Here is a 17,076-nt window from a genome sequence, read left to right as displayed (position 1 = left end):
TTCTCAACTCCTAGGAGGGATTACCAGAAAACTACTATGAATTGGTAGTCCAAGGCTACTCAGAGGAAAGACTGCTGTTTACCAACTCAAGCTCTGTGAGGATTGTGAAGGAACCTGTCTCCATCTTGATCCAGACAGACAAGGCTATGTACAAACCAGGGCAGACAGTGAAGATTCGAGCCATCTCTATCTACCCTGACCTGAAACCGTATATGGGCAAAATAAGTATCATCATTCGTGTAAGTCCCACTTAAGAGTACTGATGGGCGGAAGAGGTTACATCCTTTGCTTCATTGTAACTATTAGCCTTTCGAGTTTTCATTCATTGCATGGGGTTTGTGAGTCATTGACAAAAATAACCCATTGATTGCACCTCCTTGATTGTCATTGAGAAACTGTTTGAACCACCTGGGTGCAGATACGCTCTCAGCATTGTCAGGGAGGGAGTTCCAAGATTTTGACTCAGTGACAATGAAGGAACGGTGATATATTTCAAAGTCAAGGGGGGATCTTGCAGACATTGGTGTTCCTATGCATCTGCTACCCTTGACTTTCTAAGTGGTAGGAGTTGGTGAGGGGTGGGGACGGTGGTTGGGGGTGGGTGGGGCGGGGGAGTTGGTTTGAAAGATACGCCCAAAGAAGACTTCGCAAGTTCCTGCAGTGTATCTTGAAGTTGGTACACACTGCTACCACTGTGCACTGCAGCGGTAGGAGTGAATGTTCAAGTTGTGGGTGCTGTACCATTTGACCAGGATGCTTTGTCCTGGTTGGCATTGAGCTTCTTCAGTGTTGCTGACACTGCACCCATCCACAAAAGGAGGGAGTTTTCCATCATATGCCTGACTCATGTCTTATAGATGATAGACAGGCTTTGCGGTGTCAGGAGTTGAGTTCCTTGCCTTTCGCCTTCAGAACAAAAGGGTCACTGGACCACAAATGTTAACTCTGCTTTCTCTCCACAGATGTTGCCAGACCTGCTGAGCTTTTCCAGCAATTTCTGATTTTGTTACTAAATGACTGATTATGGTTAGAGTATTTTGCACAGTTCTGGGTACCACATTAAAGTTGGGATATGAATGCACTGGAGAGGGTACAGAGGAGATTTACCAGGATGTTAAATGGGCTGGAGAGTTCCAGTTATGAAGAATGCTGTTTTCCTTGGGGCTTTGGGTACTGAATGGGGGCATGATTTAAATGCTTAAATTTAGAGGGGCATCGACAGGGTAGAGAAAAAAAAAAGTGTTTCTCTTTGGTGGAGGAATCAATCACTGGGATTTAGGTAAGGAACAGAGGCAGGTATCCTCATAATGTTTAAGAAGTATTTAGGTATACACTTGAGATATCAAGGCATTACAAGTGTATGGGCCAAGTGGTGGGAAATGGGATTAGAATAGTTTGGTGGTTGTTTTTGACTAGTATGGCTATGATGGGCCGAAGGGCCTTTTTCTGTGCTGTAAACTTCTACGACTCTATGATGTTAAACAACCAACTGAGGAATAACAAGTTAAGTTAATTTTTGAAGTGTAAGGTGGAAAGTCAAATCCAAAGCTTGTCGTGTGATAGACAAGAATAGAGGAATTGAAAACAGCAACAAAGAGGAATTGCATATTAAACATTCAACACTTATTTTTGTTGCCAATATTGTTACCAAGCTAATTTTATTGTCCCTTTAACTTTTAGTTTTCTTGCCTCAGAAGCTTTATTTGTAACTTTCTGGACAATTTTTGGACGTTCCCTGAGTTTTAATTGTAAAAGTTCACTTTCAGCTAAATTTAGGCTCTAAACTTTGGCACTTGCTCTCCAAACTTCCATCTGTCTTTAAGCCACTTCTGAAATCTGACATTTTTGACCAAGGTTTTCTGCGACTTGTTCTAATATTGTGACTTGGTATCAAACCTTGTCTGGGAGTACCACCATGATGTGCCTTGACATGTTTTGCTGGATAAGGGTGGGCTGTTGCTGTTGGATAAACATCCTCAATTTCCTGTTAGCCTTAATGTTAATGCATTTTGTTTTAAAGTTGAGGAACCGGCCCTGATGATTCAAGGTTTGTAAAAAGCATTATCATTAAAATCTCGTGATTGACATGGTGCTTTGAATGGAATTAATCAAATCAAAACTTTAATTTGCAAGTTTTGGTGCAGCATGCCACTTGAGGCTGTTAATGTGCAAGGTGTTGTATATCCCTCAAACTGAATGGGCCTCTTTGTTTCAATTGTTGTCTGCTCTGGGATTATTTCAGACTGTTTTAGAAACTGAAGCAGGAACCTAATTCTTGACAAGAGATTACTTACCAGTTTGTTTGGTCTCATTGACAACTAACCTGCCAAGTCATTCAGCTCATGATTGTTTACCTAATCCCGTATGGGTGCTAAACAACCCGCGGAACTCTTTACAGAAGTGAAGTGAGTTATCTTATCATGTTGACCGGTGTCCAAACGTCCACCACAAAATGAGGTCTGATTCCATCTCAATGTTGTTTGTGAGCACTTTACACCTAGAAAACATTTGTCATGTTATCAACAGGGGACTACATTTCAGATGTATTTTGTTAGGTGTAAAGCATTTTGAGACATCTGCTGTTGCAGTACAGTGCTATATTATCACAAGTTTCTTGTCTTTAACAGTCACTGAGTTTCTAAATTGGCTTATAATACATAAAGTGTTGTAAGAGATGTATTAATGGATATATTCCTTTGTCCTTTCTCACACTGATACCAAGTGAGTCCCTGACCCTAGACAGATACCAATTGTGTATAGCAGATGATTATATGAATTAGCAGCCAGAGTTGGCCACTCAGTGCCTTAAGTCTGCTCCACCACTGAGAAAAATCAAGGCTGATCTGATGGTGGCCTCAATTCCTCTTCCCCAACTGAGCTGGGTGGTTAGCACTGCTACCTCAGCAGCGCCAGGGGCCCAGGTTCAATTCCAGCCTTAGGTGACCAACTGTGCGGAGTTTGTGCATTTTCCCTGTGTCTGTGTGGGTTCCCTCTGGGTGCTCTGATTTTCTCCCACAGTGGAAAAAGTGAGGACTGCAGATGCTGGAGATCAGAGCTGAAAATGTGTTGCTGGAAAAGCGCAGCAGGTCAGGCAGCATCCAAGGATTTCCTGAAGAAGGGCTCACGCCCGAAACGTCGATTCTCCTGCTCCTTGGATGCTGCCTGACCTGCTGCGCTTTTCCAGCAACACACTTTCAGCTTTTCTCCCACAGTCCAAAGTTGTGCAGGTTAAGTGGATTGGCCATGCTAAAATTCCCATTGTGTCCAGTGATGTGCGGGCTAGGTGGGTTAGCCATTGGAAATGCAGGGCTATAGGGCGACTCTGGGTGCCATGCTGTTCGGAGGGTCAGTGTGGACTCAATGGGCTGAATAGCTCCGCTTCCACACTGCAGGGATTCTATGATATTCCTAATATTCTTTGACTCCCTTTTTAACCCCTTTCCCAGCAACGTTTTTTGGAGAAAACGTTTCATTTTCAGACGAATTATTTAATTCCTTTTTTTTATAGTATTTTTAATGCTGATTATGGAAATAACTTTTGTTTTTATCTATTTCCAATATTTTACTTGAAATTTTATTTTGAAGATACCATTTTCGGCAAAAAAAAATTGGTCTTTCAAGTAGTTCATCTTTCGACCAGTTCATTCCTTGATCTGGCATTTTCACAATACCCCCAAGCATTTTCAAGGTGAAAAACACACAAATTTCTGCCTTTGTTACAGGGCGCCACATACAATCTCTTTCTCCAGTTTGGTCAGCAAAGAGATTAGTTTCGTCCACAATTGGATCAATAATTCTGTTGTCACATAAAAGACTAAAAAAATCCAAAGGAGTCATATCAGCTGTGTCTTGATCAATTGATATTCCAGGATTTCCAGTGCTTGGGAAGCGCGGCGGTGGAGGAAGCATGCATTCTTCTGACACCACATGCCGACACCAAATTCGTCCATCCTCCTCCTCCTCCTCCTCACTTGAGAGAGAATAGCCATTATCAGACAAGCTTGCACTCTCATCTGATGTATCCAAGCTTCTAATAGAAGGTTCATACTCATTGTCATCTTCTGAGCTCGACATCTGGGCGTAATTTGTAAAAAAAAAACAGAAAAAAACGAATGACAGTGTGTGCCCAAAAGCGGTGCGTCGACGCTTCTTGCAATGCCTGAGGCGGAAGAGACACAGCTACCAGACGTATGAGTCACCGAGTATACTCGTTTCTAGCTGAGAAGGGCCCAGAAATGCCGAGAATTGACGTATAAACTCGTCTGTGGCTGTTTTTGAAATTATGTGTTTTGGACGAGTTTACTCGTCGCACTCTGAAAAAGACAAATTGGGTGAAGACAAGTTAACCCGTCTTTGCCGGGTAAGGGGTTAATTAAAAATCTATTTACCTCTGCTTTAAAAACAAACAACATACAATGATTCTTCCCAAACCGGTCTCTCGGAAAGAGAGTTTCAAAGACGCATGACCCTCTGAGCAAGAAAAGTTCTGCTCTTCTCCACCTTAAATGAAACATCCATCATTTTTAAGCTGTTTTAAAGTCTCCCACAAGGGGAAACATCCTTGCGGAATCTGCCTTTTTCGAGACCTTCATGACCTGCTATGTTTTCATAAGATCACCTCTCATTCTACTAAACCCCAATAGACCTCGGTCCAGCCTGTCCAACTTTTTCTTCCAGCATAGCCCACTACCATCGCATGTGTTAGTTGAGTGAACCTTCGCTGGATTGTTTCTAGAGCTTCTCTGTCCTTTTTTTTAATTTGAGGAGATCAAAACTGTGCCAAATCTTCCAGATACAGTGTCACCAATAAAACTGGAGGGAGACTTCCTTACAATTCTCTCTGTCTGTATTGCTCTACCTACCTATTCATTCCCCTTGCAATAAATGCTAACCTTCCGTTGGTCTTTCTAATCATATGCTCTATTAACTTTATGTGATTTGTATACCTGGACACCCGGAACTCTCTGTATCTCAGAGTTCTGCAAACTCTTTTCATTTAAATAGCATTCTGCTTTCCTATTTTTCCTGCCAAATTGCAGAGATTCATGTTTTTCTACATTATATTCCAGCTGCTAAATTATCACCCACTTACTTATCATTTGAAAACTCCTCAAGGATATCTGGTGAGCATGGACGGGTTGGACCGAAGGGTCTGTTTCCATGCTGTACATCTCTTTAAGTCTTCTTCACAACTTACTTTCCCACTGACCATATGAGTTGCCAGTATTTACTGAAAAATGGAATAAAAAGTTGCCAATATTTAGCTTCTGTTAAGATTGTAGGATGTCCCATTAAAAAAACTTTCAAAATGTATTGGAGGAAATACACACACACAGTGCGATCCAATAATCAGATTGTGGTCATGATTAGATAATCTGCCTTTGTCATGTGGATTGAGGGAGGATTACTGGCCAGAATGTCAAGGCTAACCACCCCCGCCCCCCCCCCCCCCCCCCCGCCACCCCGGTCTTCTTGGAAAATGTGACAAGGGATCATTTATTCAAAGTTTGTGCGAAGATTTGTAGCTCGGGTGCTCGTTGTTGTGGTTCTGTTCGCCGAGCTGGAAGTTTTTGTTGCAAACGTTTTGTCCCCTGGCTTCACAGGAGGCTCCCAAGCACTGATGATGTCGCCTAGCCAGGGGACGAAACGTTTGCAACAAAAGCTTCCAGCTCGGCGAACAGAACCACAACAGGGATCATTTATATCCACCTCAATATTAAGTCTCACCTCAACATTTCCCAACCCCCTCAGCGGTGCACTGGGCTGTCAGTCGTCACTTCCGTGCTCAACCAGGTGCTAAATAAATAAAATTTGTTGGTGCTTTATCATTATTGCTAATGCTCGCTGCATAAAATATGAGAGAAATAACTGAACTGAATAATAATTAACACCAAAATGAAATGTAATTTGTATTCCAACAGAGTCCACGGAAGTTTGTGATCCAACAGTGGCTGGACTTGGAGCCCACTGTAGGTGTTGTTTCTAAGGAATTTCCACTGTCTCCAAACTCATTACTCGGAAACTGGTACATACAGGTTATATCTAATGTGAGTATTATTAATCCTACTGTTCACTTTAGCAAAACTCACCACTGACAAAGGCCATGTTTTGTATACAGCAGCGGGTCAGGCCATTTGGCCCATCTGCTGCATACTAGAATTTATACTTCGCACAAACCTCCTTCCACACCTTTTTATCCCCTTCTGTCAGCACATGATATTGTTGGCTCAAATTCCTGGGAGTCCATTCCTAGCCACATTATGGGTGTTCCTTCATTCATGTGATATGGGCATCATTGGCCAGGCCAGCATTTATTGCCCATCCCTAATTGCCGAGAGGGCAGTTAAGAGTCAACCACATTGCTGTGGCGAAAACAGAAATTGTTGAAGAAACTCAGCAGGTCTGCCAGCATTTGTGGAGAGAAAGTAGAGTCAATGATATGGGTCCAGAGACCCTTCATCACAACATTACTGGCATCACATGCAGGCCAGACCAGTTAAGGACGGCAGATTTCCTTCCCGAGTGGGGCTTAGTGAGTTGCGTTATTCCGCAACAATCATTTCATGGTTATTGGCTTGTCAATTTTTTTAAATTGTTGGTTTCTAATTCCACCATCTGCCGTGCAGAATTTGAGCCCTGGTTCCCAGATTGTCACCGGGGTCCCTGGATTAATAGCCCACTGACAATACCACTAGGTCATCAGTCTGATCCCCGGTCAGCAGTGATTCAGTAAAGTAGTTCACCACCACCTTCTCCAGGGTGATTAGGGAATGGGCATCAAGTGCTGTGTGTACATGAAAAGAATCATTTTATTCCTTTATTCCTCATGATCTCAGTTATCTGTAAGAATAATAGGGTGGTTATGGTAGAGGATTTTAACTTACCAAACATCGACTGGGACTGCCATAGTGTTAAAGGTTTAGATGGAGAGGAATTTCTTAAGTGTGTACAAGACAATTTTCTGATTCAGTATGTGGATGTACCTACTAGAGAAGGTGCAAAACTTGACCTACTCTTGGGAAATAAGGCAGGGCAGGTGACTGAGGTGTCAGTGGGGGAGCACTTTGGGGCCAGCGACCATAATTCTATTCGTTTTAAAATCGTGATGGAAAAGGATAGACCAGATTTAGAAGTTGAAGTTCTAAATTGGAGAAAGGCCAATTTTGATGGTATGAGGCAAGAACTTTCAAAAGCTGACTGGAGGCAGATGTTTGCAGGTAAAGGGATGGCTGGAAAATGGGAAGCCTTCAGAAATGAGATAACAAGAATCCAGAGAAAGTATGTTCCTGTTAGGGTGAAAGGGAAGGCTGGTAGATATAGGGAATGCTGGATGACTAAAGAAATTGAGGGTTTAGTTAAGAAAAAGAGGAAGCTATGTCAGGTACAGGCAGGATAGATCGAGTGATTCCTTAGAAGAGTATAAAGAAAGTAGGAGTATACTTAAGAGGGAAATCAGGAGGGCAAAACAGGGACATGAGATAGCTTTGGCAAATAGAATTAAGGAGAATCCAGAGGGGTTTTACAAATACATTAAGGACAAAAAGGTAACTAGGGGGAGAATAGGGCCTCGCAAAGATCAGAAAAGCAGCCTTTGTGTGGAGCCATAGAAAAAGGGGGAGATACTAAATGAATATTTTGCATCAGTATTTACTGTGGAAAAGGATATGGAAGATATAGACTGTAGGGAAATAGATGGTGACATCTTGCAAAATGTCAAGATTACAGAGGAGGAAGTGCTGGATGTCTTGAAATGGTTAAAGGTGGATAAATCCCCAGGACCTGATCAGGTGTACCCGAGAACTCTATGGGAAGCTAGAGAAGTGATTGCTGGGCCTCTTGCTGAGATATTTGTATCATCGATAGTCACAGGTGAGGTGTCGGAAGATTGGAGGTTGGCAAACGTGGTGCCACTGTTTAAGAAGGGTGGTAAGAACAAGCCAGGGAACTATAGAATCCTGAGGGACAGGATGTACATGTATTTGGAAAAGCAAGGACTAATTAGGGATCGTCAACATGGCTTTGTGCGTGGAAAATCATGTCTCACAAATGTGATTGAGTTTTTTGAAGAAGTAACAAAGAGGATTGATGAGGGCAGAGTGGTAGATGTGATCTATATGGACTTCAGTAAGGTGTTCGACAAGGTTCCCCATGGGAGACTGATTAGCAAGATTAGATCTCATAGAATACAGGGAGAACTAGCCATTTGGATAGTTGGAGGTTGGCAAACGTGGTGCCACTGTTTAAGAAGGGTGGTAAAGACAAGCCAGGGAACTATAGACTGGTGAGCCTGACCTCGGTGGTGGGCAAGTTGTTGGAGGGAATCCTGAGGGACAGGATGTACATGTATTTGGAAAGGCAAAGTCTGATTCGGGAAAGTCAACATGGCTTTGTGCGTGGGAAATCATGTCTCACAAACTTGATTGAGTTTTTTGATGAAGTAACAAAGAAGATTGATGAGGGCAGAGCAGTAGATGTGATCTATATGGACTTCAATAAGGCATTCGACCAGGTTCCCCATGGGAGACTGATTAGCAAGGTTAGATCTCATGGAATACAGGGAGAACTAGCCATTTGGATACAGAACTGGCTCAAAGGTAGAAGACAGAGGGTGGTGGTGGAAGGTTGTTTTTCAGATTGGAGGCCTGTGACCAGTGGGGTGCCACAAGGATTGGTGCTGGGCTCTCTACTTTTTGTCACTTACATAAATGATTTGGATGGGAGCATAAGAAGTACAGTTAGTAAGTTTGCAGATGACACCAAAATTGGAGGTGTAGTGGACAGCGAAGAGGGTTACCTCAGATTACAACAGGATCTTGACCAGATGGGCCAATGGGCTGAGAAATGGCAGATGTAGTTTAATTCAGATAAATGCGAGCTGCAGCCTTTTGGGAAAGCAAATCATAGCAAGATGTATACACTTAATGGTAAGGTCCTCGGGAGTGTTGCTGAACAAAGAGATCTTGGAGTGCAAATAGATAGGATAGTGAAGAAGGCATTTGGTATGCTTTCCTTTATTGGTCAGAGCATTGAGTACAGGAGTTGGGAGGTCATGTTGCGGCTGTACAGGACATTGGTTGGGCCACTGTTGGAATATTGCATGCAATTCTGGTCTCCTTCCTATCGGAAAGATGTTGTGAAACTTGAAAGGGTTCAGAAAAGATTTACAAGGATGTTGCCAAGGTTGGAGGATTTGAGGCTGATCAGGCTGGGGCTGTTTTCCCTGGAGTGTTAGAGGCTGAGGGGTGACCTTATAGAGGTTTACAAAATCATGAGGGACGTGGATAGGATAAATAGGCAAAATCTGTCCGACGTGTACAGTCTTGATGTGAGAAAATGCTCACTGGCAAAATCTCATAAATATTTGGTACTATTCCCAGCTCTAACTGAGCACATTTCTGGTATGTCTCATTGCTGAAAGGTTTTATAGCTAGCAAACAAGAGTGTTTATAAAGTAGACTACTTTTAAATGCATAATTTTCAAACTTTTAAATACCCTCTATATAATGTCCATGCATTTCGAGCAAACCTGAGATGGATCCCTATGGATAAAATGTTGCCGAACTTTGGGTAAAATGTTGCTCTGTAAATGAGTGATAGGAAAGGGGGTAACCATTGTGCAGTTTTAAGTTCCTTTTGAAAAATCTTGTTATGGATGCATTAATGTTGTCATTGTATTACAGGGTGTTCAAAAGGAAAAGATTTTCACAGTTTCTGAGTACGGTAAGTAACTTGTGGTCTTTTCGGGTGCAGGACAGAAATAGTTTTCTTGAACTGAGGAAGAGCAGATGCATGGGAGCACCAGTCTCTACATGTTCCCCTCCAAGCCTCTCACCATCCTGACTTATGGAAATATAATCACCGTTCCTTCAGTGTCACTGGGTCAGAATCCTGGAAATCCCTTCCTATGGGCATCTCTACCCCAAATAGGCTGCAGCGGTTCAAGAAAGGCAGTTCACTGGTGCCTTCTCAATGGAAGTTAGGCACGGGTAACAACTGCAGTGTATGAGCTCAGAGTAGCAGTAGGCCATCTGGCCCCTCAAGCCTGCTCTGTCATTAGAGAAATTCACGGCTGATCTGCTTTTGCACTCAACTCCACATTTCTCTCCATTCCCAATAACCTTTGTTTCTCTTGCTCAAAGTGTATGTTTTAGCTCTGCCTTGAAATAAATCAGTTATCTGAACCATGACATTTCCAAGCCAGTTGAGTTCATTGTGTTGTTGACTGATTTCCAATTTCAGTGTTGTCTCGCTTTGAGGTTTTAATCAACACATCATCTGTGTATCTTCCACTTGATGACATGGACCTAACCGGTACTGTCACTGGACGGTGAGTTATTCTGAGCATCAAACTTTACACGGTAACTAAAGGATAATCATCAAATTGTAATAGATTGTCTGACTAGGCCTAAGACAGTGACATCCCTTGAGTAAGAAAGTTGTCCAGCATTGGTGAAACTAAGGATGGGTATTGAATATGTACTGATCTCTACGTTATAAGAAAGTTATCCAGCATTGGTGAAGCTAAGGATGGGTATTGAATATGTACTGATCTCTACGTTATAAGAAAGTTATCCAGCATTGGTGAAGCTAAGGATGGGTATTGAATATGTACTGATCTCTACGTTATAAGAAAGTTATCCAGCATTGGTGAAGCTAAGGATGGGTATTGAATATGTACTGATCTCTATATTATAAGAAAGTTATCCAGCATTGGTGAGGCTAAGGATGGGTATTGAATATGTACTGATCTCTACGTTATAAGAAAATTATCCAGCATTGGTGAAGCTAAGGATGGGTATTGAATATGTACTGATCTCTACGTTATAAGAAAGTTATCCAGCATTGGTGAAGCTAAGGATGGGTATTGAATATGTACTGATCTCTACGTTATAAGAAAGTTATCCAGCATTGGTGAGGCTAAGGATGGGTATTGAATATGTACTGATCTCTACGTTATATCCTCCAGGAACTTGAGGTCATTCAAAACTCTGCTGTCCATGACTTTACTCACAGCCAGTCCTGTTCCCCATCACTGCTGTGTTTGCTGATTTTAAAATACTCATTCTTGTTGTCAAATAACCTCACTCCTCTCTATCTCCACAACCCACCCCAACTCCACAAGATGAAGTCAGAGGCTGACAATTCAGCAGTGAATCACTCTCTCAGTTCCTGTTTTCTCAGCACCTCCCAACAAGGTCTGGATGGGTAACAGCTCCAACAATACTCAGGAAGCTCGACACCATCCAGGACAAAGCCCACTTGATTGGCACCATACCCACCATCTTTGACATTCACTCTCTCCATCACTGATGCAGAGTGGCAATGTGTATGCATTGCAGTGAATATTCAAGGCCCCTCCCAAAGCACTTTGATGGCTACTACCATCTAGACAGATGCAACGGCGGCAGATCCATGGGAACATCAGCCTCTGCATATTCCCTCCAAGCCACTCACCCTCCTGACTTGGACATATATCGCTGTTCCTTCACTGTCGCTGGGTCAAAATCCTGGAACTCCCTCCATAACAGCACTGTGGGGATATCTACACCCAAGAGCTGCCACTGTTCAGAAAGGCAACTCACCACTACCTTCTCCAGCGAATTAGTGATGTGCTTAAATACCCATGCTAACAATGTGCACATGAACAATCAGAAAAATCCTTCTGAGATTTCTGGACCCCGCTAATTCTGGATTCTTTGGCATTCCCAATCAATATTGCTCCATTATTGGTGTCCGTATCTTTGGTAGTCTGAACCTGAAACTCTGGAATCTGTTCTCTATGTAGCCCTGCCTCACCTCCTCTAAATTACTTCATAAAATTGACCTCTTGGACAAAACACTGGCTCACCTGACACAGTCACTTTACATAGTTCGCTGGCATCATACTTTGTTTTATATCAGTCCCCTGAAGTACCTCGGGATGTTCCACTTCATTAGAGGTGCTGTAAAAATGAGGGTTGTTGTTATTGTAGTGCCATAGTGGTACTGACCAGGCGCTAAGATCAAAGGGAGAGAAATGCCAGATGTGGACAGCACCGAGTTTGCTGAGTGGGTGTACAGGGTGTGGAAAATGTTGGCGACAGTTGTGAGTGACGGCCGCCTCAGGAACTCAAGGAGGTTGCTGAACACTAGCTCAGTCAGGAGGTTACACCTTGACGTGGTTTGAAACAAAGTCCTTTCACCAAACTTTGTTGCATCACTGGCCAAAGCTCATTAACAATTTGCAGGAATGTGAACGGCGTTGATTTGTTTTTGTTTGATTTGGTCTTGGGGTGTCGCTGGTAAGGTCTGCATTTAATGCCCGAAGCCTCTGGTGAACGGCAGCAGAATACTGCTTTGTTGTCCCTTCGTTTCTCATCTTGGTTGTGCCAGCCCTCACATCTTCTTCCTTTTCAGATACCTGTATGGGAAACCCGTCAAAGGGAATGTGACGGTTAGCATCTCCTTCCCGTTCTTCTTACAGATGACAAACAAAACTTTTGAGGTACTTCTGAAACTTTATTTCTCTTCAAACCAGCTCTCCCTTTATACCTCAATGCCCATTCCTCCTTCAGTTCTCTCCTCTCCTGGTATCATTACTCAAGAAGGCTTCAATCTCAGATTCTATACAAATGGCCATTACATTGGTTGATCCAGACTGCCTAGATTCAGGCCATTCAGCCCAACTCATCTATGCTGGTGTTTTGCTCCAGATGTGCTTCTCCCCACTCTGCCTCAGCAATGGAAATTCTAACAAGTTTAGGAAATGAATCTCCCTTCCTCCTGGATGCCAGAACACACTGTGAATGTTTTGGGAATTAATTTGATTGCCCAACTCTGTGCGCACTGTGTAAATCCCCTACTATCAACATCCTGGGGGTTACCACCAACTAGAAACTGAACTGGGATAGCCATATAAATGCTATGGCTACAAGAGCAGATCAGAGGTTAGGAATTCTGTAGCGAGGAACTCACCTCCCCATGGCCTGTCTATCATCTACAAGTCAGGGATGTGATAGAATACTTCCCACTTACCTGGATGAATGTAGCTCCAACAACACTCAACAAGTTCAACACCACCCTGGACAAAGCAGCCCACTTGAATGGCACCATGTCGACAAATATCCACATTTTAAATCTGAGATAGATACATTCTTGTTAAGCTGATGTATTAAGTAAAAGTGGGCCATAGGTAGATTATGGAGTTAGGCATAACTCAGAGTGGTCTCATTGAATGGAAGAACAAACTCAAGAGGCTGAATGGCCTGCTGCTGTCCCAATGTTCTTATATTCTCATGTTCACTCCATCCATCACCAATGCTCAGTAGCAGTAGTGTGTACTTTCTATCAGGTGCACTGCAGAAATTCACCTATGACCCTTAGACAGCATCTTCTAAACCCACAGCCACTTCCATCCAGAAGGACAGGGTAGGCAGATACATGGGAACAAGTTCCCGTCCAAGCCGCTCACTATCCTGATTTGGAAATGTATCTATTCTTGAGGTCAAAATCCTGGAATTCCCTTCCCCAGGGCATTATGAGTCAAACCATGGCACATGGACTGCAGCATTTCAAGATGGCAGTTCACCACCATCTTCTCAAAGGTAATAAATGCTGCCCCAGTCAGTGATGTCCATGTTTCATGAACAATTTTTTAATAAAAGACAAAATCCACACCATGACACTGTAGAGACTAAAATGCATAATTTCATCACAGTGTGACCAAGTCAATGACAGCATGTTGATCCTTCAGTCTATTTCAGTGAATAGTAACTCCCTCTTTATCTCGTTTTGCAGACAAATGGGACTGTCCATTTCAGTTTTGCTGCTGCTGAACTTCAGGAAATCTTTCTGAAGATGTATGGAATGTTTCAGGAAGGAGAGGGTGCATTCCCTGCAAACCAGTCGCTCCTATCACTGATAGAGAATTCGCTGCGTTATTACAAGGGCCACAATTTCCCACTGACAATCAAAGCTGCAGTGACAGAATCACAGACGGGTAAGGCCAAATCACAAAGTGTGGTTACCGTGCACAGCCTCTGAAACTTTCTCGAAATAACTCCACAGAGACCGGTATCCCATCACTAAATCACACTTTATCTACATGTGGAGAGTCCTTGACACTGATCCAGCTTCCTCCGAGCCGGCTCTCAGAGTGAACAGAACCTCTAACACACTTTTTCTTTTGATTTTCTTTTTATTTTATCAAACTGTACAAAATAGAGAAAAAAAAGTGAACAATAAACAGCAGTTTACCAGAAACAGTATGTTACAGGAGAAAGGTGTGGCAAGGGGAAACCCCAAACCTCACCGTACAGCCAGTTAGCAGGGAAATGTGGTCAAACCCCAAACCCCACCATACAGCCAGTTAGCAGGGAAATGTGGTCAAACCCCAAACCCCACCATACAGCCAGTTAGCAGGGAAATGTGGTCAAACCCCAAACCCCACCGTACAGCCAGTTAGCAGGGAAATGAGGTCAAACCCCAAACCCCACCATACAGCCAGTTAGCAGGGAAATGTGGTCAAACCCCAAACTCCACCGTACAGCCAGTTAGCAGAGAAATGTGGTCAAACCCCAAACCCCACTGTACAGCCAGTTAGCAGGGAAATGTGGTCAAACCCCAAACCCCACCATACAGCCAGTTAGCTGGGAAATGTGGTCAAACCCCAAACTCCACCGTACAGCCAGTTAGCAGGGAAATGAGGTCAAACCCCAAACCCCACCGTACAGCCAGTTAGCAGGGAAATGAGGTCAAACCCCAAACCCCACCGTACAGCCGGTTAGCAGGGAAATGTGGGCAAACCCCAAACCCCACCGTACAGCCAGTTAGCAGGGAAATGAGGAAGAACCCCAAATCCCATCTTTCCATCACTATTTTAAATCTAGTAGAATTATGGTCACTGGCTCCTACCAGGGAAGGTGCAAACCTTGACCTACTCTTAGGAAATAAGGCAGGGCAGGTGACTGAGGTGTCAGTGGGAGTGCACTTTGGGGTCAGCGACCATAATTCTATTAGATTTAAAATAGTGATGGAAAATGAGAGACCAAATCTAAAAGTTGAAGTTCTAAATTGGAGAAAGGCCAATTTTGACAGTGTGAGGCAAGAACTTTCGAAAGCTCATTTTGGGAGTAAAGGGATGGCTGGAAAATGAGAAGCCTTCAGAAATGAGATAACGTGAATCCAGAGAAAGTATATTTCTGTCAGGGTGAAAGGAAAGGCTGGTAAGTATAGGGAATGCTGGATGACTAAAGAAATTGAGGGTTTGGTTAAGAAAATGAAGGAAGCATATGTAAGATATAGACAGGATAGATCGAGTGAATCCTTAGAAGAGTATAAAGGCAGTAGGAGTATACTTAAGAGGGAAATCAGGAGGGCAAAAAGGGGTCGTGAGATAGCTTTGGCAAATAGAATTAAGGAAAGTCCAGAGGGTTTTTACAAATACATTAAGGACAAAAGGGTAACTAGGGAGAGAATAGGGCCCCTCAAAGATCATTTTCTGGATTAGTGGTGCTGGAAGAGCACCTCTGTTCAGGCAGCATCCGAGGATTTTAACCCCTCAAAGATCAGGAAAGCGGCCTTTGTGTGGAGCCAAACAAAATGGGGGAGATACTAAATGAATATTTTGCATCAGTATTTACTGTGGAAAAGGATATGGAAGATATAGACTGTCGGGAAATAGATGGTGACATCTTGCAAAATGTCAAAATTCCAGAGGAGGAAGTGCTGGATGTCTTGAAATGGGTAAAGGTGGATAAATCCCCAGGACCTGATCAGGTGTACCCGAGAACTCTGTGGGAAGCTGGGGAAGTGATTGTTGGGCCTCTTGCTGAGATATTTGTATCATCGATAGTCACAGGTGAGGTGTCGGAAGATTGGAGGTTGGCAAACGTGGTGCCACTGTTTAAGAAGGGTGGTAAGAACAAGCCAGGGAACTATAGAATCCTGAGGGACAGGATGTACATGTATTTGGAAAAGCAAGGACTAATTAGGGATCATCAACATGGCTTTGTACGTGGAAAATCATGTCTCACAAATGTGATTGAGTTTTTTGAAGAAGTAACAAAGAGGATTGATGAGGGCAGAGTGGTAGATGTGATCTATATGGACTTCAGTAAGGCGTTCGACAAGGTTCCCCATGGGAGACTGATTAACAAGGTTAGATCTCATAGAATACAGGGAGAACTAGCCATTTGGATACAGAACTGGCTCAAAGGTAGAGGACAGAGGATGGTGGTTGTTTTTCAGACTGGAGGCCTGTGACCAGTGGAGTGCCACAAGGATCGGTGCTGGGTCCTCGACTTTCTGTCACTTACATAAATGATTTGGATGTGAGTATAAGAGTATAGTTAGTAAGTTTGCAGATGACACCAAAATTGGAGGCATTGTGAACAGCGAAGAGAGTTACCTCAGATTACAACCGGATCTTGACCAGATGGGCCAATGGGCTGAGAAGTGGCAGATGGAGTTTAATTCAGGTAAATGCTAAGTGCTGCATTTTGGGAAAGCAAATCTTAGCAGGACTTATACACTTAATGGTAAGGTCCTAGGGAGTGTTGCTGAACAAAGAGACCTTGGAGTGCAGGTTCATAGCTCCTTGAAAGTGGAGTCGCAGGTAGATAGGATAGTGAAGAAAGTGTTTAGTATGCTTTCTTTTATTGGTCAGAGCATTGAGTACAGGAGTTGGGAGGTCATGTTGCAGCTGTACAGGACATTGGTTAGACCACTGTTGGAATATTGCATGCAATTCTGGTCTCCTTCCTATTGGAAAGATTTTGTGAAACTTAAAAGGGTTCAGAAAAGATTTACAAGGATGTTGCCAGGGTTGGAGGATTTGAGCTATAGGGAGAGGCTGAACAGGCTGGGGCTGTTTTCCCTGGAGCGTCGGAGGCTGAGGGGTGACCTTATAAAGGTTTACAAAAGTATGAGGGGCATGGATAGGGTAAATAGGCAAAGTCTTTTCCCTGGGGTCGGGGAGTCCAGAACTAGAGGGCATAGGTTTAGGGTGAGAGGGAAAAGATGTAAAAGAGACCTAAGGGGCAACTTTCTCACACAGAGGGTGGTACGTGTATGGAATGAGCTGGCAGAGGATGTGGT

At 43.3% G+C, this 17,076-nt stretch overlaps 1 protein-coding gene across 1 annotated transcript in view; it reads left to right on the top strand.

Annotated features, from left to right (window-relative positions):
- cd109 (CD109 molecule) overlaps window positions 1-17,076 on the top strand; it is a 142,426-nt gene that overhangs the window by 15,550 nt on the left and 109,800 nt on the right. The window contains exons 4-9 of the mRNA XM_087991108.1: window positions 15-239; window positions 5,922-6,047; window positions 9,681-9,720; window positions 10,240-10,327; window positions 12,397-12,484; window positions 13,777-13,978. Coding sequence (XP_087847234.1) covers window positions 15-239; window positions 5,922-6,047; window positions 9,681-9,720; window positions 10,240-10,327; window positions 12,397-12,484; window positions 13,777-13,978 — 769 coding nt within the window. The remainder of the gene's footprint in view (window positions 1-14; window positions 240-5,921; window positions 6,048-9,680; window positions 9,721-10,239; window positions 10,328-12,396; window positions 12,485-13,776; window positions 13,979-17,076) is intronic.

This window comes from Chiloscyllium plagiosum, unplaced genomic scaffold, assembly GCF_037043375.1.
Source record: "Chiloscyllium plagiosum isolate Xiang-an unplaced genomic scaffold, Cpla_swu_hap1 HiC_scaffold_10, whole genome shotgun sequence".
In the NCBI taxonomy this organism is placed as follows: domain Eukaryota; kingdom Metazoa; phylum Chordata; class Chondrichthyes; order Orectolobiformes; family Hemiscylliidae; genus Chiloscyllium; species Chiloscyllium plagiosum.
Note: the sequence above shows the minus strand (reverse complement) of the source record. Positions and strands in the feature narration are given on the sequence as shown.